This window comes from Aedes albopictus, chromosome 1, assembly GCF_035046485.1.
Source record: "Aedes albopictus strain Foshan chromosome 1, AalbF5, whole genome shotgun sequence".
Classification (NCBI taxonomy): domain Eukaryota; kingdom Metazoa; phylum Arthropoda; class Insecta; order Diptera; family Culicidae; genus Aedes; species Aedes albopictus.
Window position 1 is genome coordinate 179,556,514 of NC_085136.1, and position 9,566 is coordinate 179,566,079.

General features: G+C 37.6%; 1 protein-coding gene across 1 annotated transcript; it reads left to right on the top strand.

Annotated features, from left to right (window-relative positions):
* Positions 1-430: 430 nt before the first annotated feature.
* Positions 431-7,496, top strand: LOC134290022 (uncharacterized). Its single transcript, XM_062856953.1, has 2 exons — positions 431-646; positions 6,552-7,496. The coding sequence occupies exons 1-2, from the start codon at positions 431-433 to the stop codon at positions 7,005-7,007; spliced, it is 672 nt and encodes a 223-aa protein (XP_062712937.1). The 3' UTR covers positions 7,008-7,496.
* The last annotated feature ends 2,070 nt before the right edge of the window (positions 7,497-9,566 follow it).

Below are 9,566 nucleotides of genomic sequence, written 5' to 3' on the forward strand. Positions count from 1 at the left end.
TACGGATGGCCATGTGATGAAATTAGAATTGTTGATGCCACAGCTTGATTTATGGATTGTATTAACTGATATCAGTTGATATTTATTAAATAATTGGATGACAAAAATTAAATACGATGAAACACGACTGGAAAATAGTTCTGTTTTAGTTTATAGTTCTCTTGTAATTGATAATGCATTTTTCACTTCCGTGGAATAAGTAACCATCACAAAATTAATCCACCATTAAAAATGTTGGTATTGAAAGTGAATTACTTTAAACTCATGGTAAACATCAGCCATAATTATATGAAATAGTGCTTCCCATAGTTTCTAAAAAATGGCATTTCCTAGGTATTCCCAACGGAATAGATTCTTCCGGGAGTCGCCAGACAGGCTCGAGAGAGAGAGAGAGAGAGAGTATGAGGAAGAGGAATTAAGAGGCATTCGCATGCGTCTACAACCGGGTCGGGTTGATAAGCCACTAGGCAATAACAACAACAACTACTACCGGAACACTAACAACACCAACAACAACAATTACAACCATAACAACAACAATTACAACCGCAACAACAACAAATACAACCACAACAACTACAACCAAAACGATAACAATTACAACCACAGAAAGGTGAACGAAGAGGAAAATGGCCTTAGAATGGAAGTAGAGAAATACAAAAAGTTATGGAAAGATACAGAAGAAAAAATGCTTTTGATTGCAAACACTGCTTACCAACGGGAAGTAAAATTACTATTAAAACAAAATAGTGATGCTGTTAACAATAATAAGGCAGCAATGGAAGCAGAGAAATACAAGGAATTATGGGAGCAATCAGAAGAATCAAAAGCCCGATTAGAAAAACTGTATCAACGTGATATAAAAGAACTTTATGAAGATAGGCGAGATGCTGGAAACAATATGGCTGCAAAAGAAAAGAAATTTGATAACAAGTTGAAAGCTTTAGAAGCTAAGCTGAGCGATGAGAAAATATTGAATGAAGCATTGAGCCAGGAAGTCACTATGCTGAAGATGCGAGAGGAAGAGCTTGCTTTATCGGTTGCTGAGAACAAAACAGCAAGTGATTCCGAATTGGGAAGTAAAGAAAGTGAAGTACGCAAATTAAAGGAGCAACTCGGAAGCAATAAGAAGAATATGGAAGAAGTTTTGATAAATAGGGATATCTTAAGGAATGAAGTCAACGATCTGAAAAACAAGCTGGCGACCACTGAGGAAAAAGTGAAGATTCTTGACAGTACGATATCCTTGACGGTAACTACTTGCAATAAACAAAAGAACCAGTTTATAGTCGAAATTTATGGAATTCGAGTAAAAGACTTTGGATTTGGAAAAGGAGAACCATAATATGAAAACAGTTATTATTAGTTTAGAGCAAGAGAAAAGTGACATTTCTTCAAAGTTTGTGGGATTCGAACGAAAGATTTTGGATCTGGAAATGGAGAACCTTCGTATGAAGACGGTTATTATCAATTTAGAGCTAGAGAAGAATGACCAATCTTCAAAGTTTATGGATTTCGATCGAAAAATTGTGGATCTGGAAAAAGAAAACCATCGTATGAAAACGGCTATCGTCAAGCTGGAGCAACAGAAGAACGATCTTAATAAAAACTTGGCAGAATGTATTGATAAATCTGAAAAGCGACTCAATGAAAAGGATACGTTATCAATAGACCGGCCCACATTTATATGGCAAGAAAGAAAAGTTGGAAAAAATTACGGGGCACCCTCTAGAATCGCGCCTTTGGATGAGAAGAACAATCTGTGAAAGATTCAGCTCAATCGGTTTAAAACTGAGCTGGCGCAAATGAGTTGAAAGTTTGTACGGGATTTTCAGTCCAAATATATGGGAAATTGGATGACCTACAGTCATTCACTCAGTACGCCGGTTCAGCGAGTTCGATTTAGCTCAGAATTGAAAGAATAGTTGTTGATGCCCTAAGGAACAACTTTGTAGAAGACCATATAATGATAAAACTTAATTTAGTTGCGGTTTCAGCTAACGAAAGCAGGATGAGGACATCTTCCCCCGTTTACTCTCGGTTGTTACATGTAGCACGTGTTTGTCGGTCGAAGCTTGCGCACTACATCATAGGCAGCTATGTAATTCTTCATTGTTTCGATACCCGCTCACGTGCATGAGCAATTGAAATGAAGGACAAAATAGCCGCCTATGATGTTGAGCGCAAGCTTCGAACAGCAAACACGTGCTGCATGTAACAACCGAGAGTAAACAGGGGAAGATGTCCTCGTCCTGCTTTCGTTAGCTGAAATCGCAACTAAATTAAGTTTTATCATTATATGGTCTTCTACAAAGTTGTTCCTTAGGGTATCAACTACCATTCTTTCAATTATGAGCCAAATCAAACTCTTTCAACCAGCGTGCTGAATGAGAGACTGGAGGTCATCCAATTTCCCATATATTTGTATTGAAGATCCCATACAAACCTTCAACTCATTTGCGCCAGCTCAGTTTTAAACCGATTCAGCTGAAATTTTCACAGATTGCTCTTCTCATCCAAAGGCACGATTCTAGAGGGTGCCCCGTGGAATTTTACGACATTTTTGTATTTGGGCCAGTCTAGTTATCAACGATTGTGCGATATTTGCCAGAAAACCGTTCGCCAGAATGACAAACGCCAGAAAACCATTTGCCATTATGTACTATTTGCCAGAATACTATTTGCCCGAAAGTACCATTTGCCAGAATGTACCAATCCCCAGAATTTAATATTAAATTCTGGGGAATGGTACATTCTGGCAAATGGTACTTTTGGGCAAATAAAAATTTTCTCCATATTCTAAGAATTAATTGAAACTAAAAATGTGATTGTGAGAATGTGGTGGATATATTTCAGTCCATTATCATAAAAAAGTCGTCAGTTACAATCTTTTACAAAAATTCAATATGTTCACTGCTAGGATGATCTCTTGGTTTGTTTCGATAAAGGACGACTAGGGCTAGAACCACTTAAACCACTGGAAATGATTCACCGGTAGTTATTGAGCAAAGAGAAAATCAATGAAGATAAATCGATCATTGCAGATTCTAAGCGTGAGACTTCGATGTAACTAGGCTATAAGTGCATAGGTCCACAAACATCTAGTATGGTGAAAATACTGCTGACCGAGGTTCATCAGGCTGAATGGTCAATGGGTAGAATGATGAACAAGAATCGCAATTCAGTGATTATGGAACAGGAACCAGAACGGTTTCTTAAATTTGTACGGCTTTCCCATAATTAGCTGATACTTCTACAATATTATTATTGCTTTATTGTTTTACCCCAATCAACAATTAATGTCAAAATCTAGTCTTACTAATTAAGAAGAACAGCCTATGTTTAAAAGAAGGCAAAATTCACTAGTTGAACATCAACGGTTTCGGTGCAAACAACTATTTTTCATCAACGAAGCTATTCTCTCTAGTTCAAATAGTGAATTTTTCCTTCTTCTAAACACAGGCTGTTCTTTCTAGTGTAGTAGTTGGCTTTCATACTTTTTAAACAGACTTCTTAACTTAGGGAGTTTCTCTTATTGTTGGTGTAATAGAGGATTACGGTTTACCCGGTCCAACTATTAGCAACAAAAGAAGTAAAACCCGTATGATTGCTAAAAGTCAAGTGTGTTTTTCTTTATTCAAATCGGTGTATTTATATCGTTTTGTCCCACATATTACTTTGGGACGAACCAGGGTAGATACCTGGAGTGTCATGTTAACGAAGGCTCGCCTTTCGTGGGAACGCCGCTGTCAGCAGAACATGTCTGGACTGAGGCTGTCTAAGCCGGGCGCATATTGCATTCACAGTAAATACTTAAATTGCATTATCGTGCTTTCAGGTGCACCATACAATGATGGTCACACATAATTTTATGACGGTGTGTTTAAAGAAGAAAGTTAACAAAAAAAGATGATAATCATAAGGACCATCACACCATTCCCCTACAGAAATGATTGAACTTGTGAAATTATTTTAAGACACTCCAAATGCCTAACCTGTATATAAAAGATTACAATTTCATTTTCCTTTTTTTTACAATATTTTGTTTTCAAATGCTGTTATACAACTAAACACTTATTTTAGGTAACTAACCGAATTTCTCACGTCTCAACTTATAGTTGGACTTTTTACCCATCTCTTTTTTTCACTTATTTTTTTCGTTTCTTATTTTTTTAAGAGATTAGGCTCGGATTTGTTAGTTTTACTTAACTTAGCTTATCTTTAACAGAAATGATTTATAAAATTTTGTTAAGCGCACTTGCTTGCACAATATCCTTCCTCCTGATAGACAAAATTTGGTAACATATTATGTGGATTTTAATAATGTATTACTCTGTTTTTATGAACGGTTTGAGATTCTCCTGACGCGCAATTTTTAATTATGATATTTGGATGATTGATAGCGGTAACTATAAATGGACCTGAATAAAGAGGATCTAATTTTCTGCAATTCTCAATTTTTAGCCAAACTTTGTCATGTATCTTTAAATCAATTGGGTTCGCTACTTTAACTTGATATTCGATCCTTCTGGTTTTGTTTTTGTCTAACATTTCTTTTACTTTGATAGTAGATTTCTGTATTCTGAATTTAAGCTCTGCATAGTAATTTTCATGATTGTAAACTGGCTCAATGTTAGTTGAATCTTTAAAGGAAGATGGAACATTGACATTTTTTCCGAAAACTAGTTCAACGATTCTCGTCATTTATGATTGGTTCCAGTGCTCTAATGGCTGATATTGTTGCATCCAATTTATCAGAACTTCCATCATAGTTTGGTATAAGTGCGGAAGCTGTTTTTATGATTTCCAAAACAGAAGCCATATTGTTATTTATTACTGGTATTATGGGCAATATTTCAGTATTATCTAATATTCCAATAGCCAATTTCACTCTTACTTTTAATGCTTCATAATTTTCCATTTTTTTTTAGCCAATCCCTTAAACTTATGCGGTTTTGATTTTTCTGCAGTATATCCTTTATTGCAGTGATTGCTTCCTTAAGCTGTTGTTTCTTAGTAAGAATTCCTTCTAATGATCTTGGCCTGATTATACTTTTCCGAATATTTAAAGTTTCTCGAACTATATAATCATTATAGTCTTTAATATGATGCATTACTTAAGAAATCATACATATATGGTAAGTAAAAGTATATGAAAAAAAAAATAAACAAATTTCTCGACATGATTGGCAAAACATTCCAGAATAATTCGAGCAATTTAAAACATTAGATCTAATTGGGATATAAAATAAGTTTCAGCTAATAGAGCAGTATTGATCACACAATTGGAGTTCACTGTTTGAATTAGTTTTGAAGACAAAATTTGTAACACATTAGACACTTCATACAAAAAAATCAACGGAATACAGAAATCTTTACATAAATTTATTTAAAATTTAACAATTATAATTTTACACCATTTCAAATATTATCATGATCGAATATTTGTCACGCCGCTGTAATTTACGCCGTTGTACTTACGTAGCTTCCATGGGTTTTTTGCACCAAAATGTTTGTCTAGCGCAGTTTTCGCAAAAACTTTTCAGAAAAAGTATGCGAAAATTTTTCCACCTTGTTTCAATCGTGTTGCCTCGCTATCGTCAAGAACACCTTTGTTTGTTGTTATTACGAGTTGTGCTCTTTTCACTGTAGTATATGGCAGAAAAATCTTCCGCCATTTCTGGAAATCCTTCACTTTAGCATTAATTACCGGCTCGACTATGATGATCCCCGCACACAGTTCGTTATTATTCACTTTCATTTCTATGGTATCTCTCTCTACCGTTTTTTGTTCAGTGATGATACCGTGTTCCAGCAATATTTGCAAAAACTGTTTGTATTTTAACACTGGGCATCACACACACAGTTTTCCTTCACAGTTTTCAAATCAAACTTGTAAATTAGCGATGCTCTTCGCAGCTTTCATCGCATTTCTTCTGTTTATTTTCTTGATTTGGTTATACGCAAGAAAAATGACTTGAATTGACACCAGCACTAAAATTAGCCATAGTTTGAACGCATGTTCTTCGTGAAAGGTCTGTTGTTGTTCTAGGCTAGAACTTCTAGCACATTATTCACCTCCACTGTCGAATCACCAGTGGTTTTTATCTTTGAACCGTTTTTCCCCATTGTGGTATTTATTGATATAATGTAGTTACGAACTCTAACAGATAATGATTAGTCCATTCTTATTTATACTAAGGCAGCATCACTGGTGAACGTATCTGCTGTCTATCGATGACTGTAATCCACACACTCCTGTCAGTCTCTTCTACTCTCCGGTTGCTGTGATCATCCCAGATCAACTCGACTACCACATCTCCTTTTTTCCCAAAAACAAAGGACTATGTGTCTCCAGTAGAATGAATGATGTAATATTGCTGCCACGATGGACGCGTCAGGCGATGACAAGAGTTAGGTACACTAAACCTTGACGGCCTTCTTCTTCTTCTTGCCTTCTTCCTGCTTTTCCTCATCCATTTCTTCCGCTTCATCGTCACTTACCTCAAATCCTTGAATGGACAAATGCAAATTTACGAATTTTGTAAAATCGAACCGCTCTGCTCTACCATCCGAACATCTCGACCGCCAACAACAAGCATCGCGTAGCGTCGGTTATCGCTCACGAACTCGCCCATCAGTGGTTCGGCAACTTGGTAACCATGAAGTGGTGGACCGATCTGTGGCTCAATGAAGGCTTTGCCACGTACGTGGCCAGCTTGGGCGTTGAATATCTGCACCCGGAATGGCACTCCCTGGAGGAGGAATCCGTCGACAACACGCTGGGAATCTTCAAATTCGATGCCCTGACCAGCAGTCATCCGGTTTCGGTCGAGATCGGACACCCTAACCAGATCTCGCAGATATTCGACGCCATCTCGTACGAGAAGGCATCAACTGTAAGTTTCGTACAGATACAAAACAAACCTATTCATAGCTACAGTCATGACTTGCTGGTTGGGGGCTTAATAGTTGGGTGGCTTTTTAGTTGGGGCCCCGTTAGTTGAGCTGTCAGCCAACTAAAAAGTACCTGGATGTCATAATTCAATGTCAAACTGAAAATGACAACTAATCTGTAATTCCGAGGGGCGAGCTAATGAGTTTTTGGTTTCTTAAACTTTACTGATAATCGAGAAGAATTTCTATTTCATATTTCTTAAAAAAAAAGAATATGTACAATTACCGTGGTTTCGGGTGAAATTGATCAGTGGGGTGAAATTGATCGACGTGAGTACCATTTTTGTTTGTTAAAAATAATGCATTAAACTTGAAACAATTTGTAGAAAATGATCATCATCTGGTTCAAGGGTTATTGAATGATGAGTTTACATGTTTTACAACCAATTAGTCACATAATTCTGTGTTAAATTCAATATTTTTCGAAACTGCGTGTTAGGCGAACTTTAAAGGCACTTCCAAACTTTTGTTACCGTAGCAGTATCGCACATGTAATGAACATTCGAATGAATGTTTCTAGCTGCCAAGTATTCGCTGAACCCGATTTCGTCATCAAAAATTTATTTTATATTGAAATTTATGTATAAAATTGTATTTTACGGCAAGTAATCGCATATACAGTATGGAAATTGCATACTTCTAGGCGTTTTCTTCAGATTTATTAAACTTTTAACTTAAATAACTAAAAAATTTGGCAAAGTTGTAAAAGTTTTGCGTAGTTCTTCGCATTCTGGGATGGTTAGTTCAGGTGGAAAATATATTTTCAGCACTTACCAAGGCATTCAATTTACTGATCAATTTCACCCCGAAAGTAATTTTTTGATTTTTAAGTTCAAATGATATTTATTATAATAAAACGATTTGTAGTAGAAGTTTCTTCGTCGTTAAATGATGAAAACCGTGGGCGTACTTGTTTTAAAGCATTGAGTTTAACCATTTCGATAAATATTTAAAAATTAAGCGCCAAAAACTGCGAAAAGTGATCAATTTCACCCGAAATCACGGTACTTGGAAACAAATGCAAAACATCGACAATCTTTATTTTGTCGATCATTGAAAGTGTTTTGTGCTTGCTTTTAGTCCGGGTGGTTTCATAAACATCGCTTCCAACCTAAACATGATTTAAAAAAAAAAACAATGCGCACGCCTCTTGTGCTGCTGTCACTTCACCCAACTAGCGAATCGAATTCGTTGGTTGGGTGGAGGTTGTGGCTCAACGAGCGGGTTCCGACTGTAATACCAATTTTCCCTCTAGGTTATTCGAATGATGCATCTCTTCCTCGGCGAGGAAACCTTCCGCAACGGAGTCCGTCGATACCTGAAGCTCCACAACTACGCCAACGCTGAACAGAACGATCTCTGGGCTGCGCTGACAGAGGAAGCCCGCATCAACAAGGTGCTCCCCGATGACGTCGACGTTAAAACCGTCATGGAATCTTGGACGCTCCAAACCGGTAACCCAGTGATCACCGTCACCCGCAATTCCGGAGCAGTCAATATCACTACTTTATCGGCCACAGATGCGGCCGAACTCTTGATGTCTGCATTGCCCAGCTTGTACCTACACCAATCATTTTTATTAAGTAAATCGCTTGTATTGTTTCGCTATGGTGTAGTCGGTATTGTCAGCTACCATGTATGCTGGCCGGAATTTCATCCGCCGCAAGTTACCTCCTTTTACCACGACGAGATATTCTTGCCCGCACCGGTTAGATTTTCATCCACCGCAAAGGCACTTCCCTTTTTCAAGGCGAAGTATTTTCGCCCGCACCGGTGGATTTTCATCCACCGCAAAGGCAACTCCCTTTTTCAAGGCGAAGTATTCTTGCCCGCACCGGTTAGACTTTCATCCACCGCAAAGGCACTTCTTTTTTTCGAAGCGAAGTATTCTTGCCCGCACCGGCGGATTTTCATCCACCGCAAAGGCATCTCCCTCTTTCGAGGCGAGATATTCTTGCCTGAACCAGTCAGATTTGCATCCACCGTCAGGCATCCCCCTCTTTCGAGGCGAGATGTTTTCTTTATTTAAGCAAAATACTTACTCCAGCGTCCCGTGCACACGTGAGTCTGATTTTCGTCGCCATTATGTGGTATTTATTGATATAATGTAGTTACGAACTCTAACAGATAATGATTAGTCCATTCTTATTTATACTAAGGCAGCATCACTGGTGAACGTATCTGCTGTCTATCGATGACTGTAATCTACACACTCCTGTCAGTCTCTTCTACTCTCCGGTTGCTGTGATCATCCCAGATCAACTCGACTACCACACCCATTTTAATAATTTTCACTTTCACTTTCACTTGCTTATTCTCTTAATGAGTTAACATATTCTTCAGCTTCCCAGTCATTATATTCCATTATCTGGTAATGGAAAAAAATTTCACCAGTCACTGCACAAATTTCATATATGTCTTTTACGTAGAAGTGCATTTCGTTAACTCACACTTCGATCATCATTTACGGAAAATCATTTGTCCAGCAGGCTCACATTAAGACATTTTTTCAACTCAATTATCACACTAATCACTCCCGAAAAATACGAGTTCAAAACTACACGAGATGTTTTCTCCGCGGTACTTAAAGCGTTCCACAGGTTTGTCGA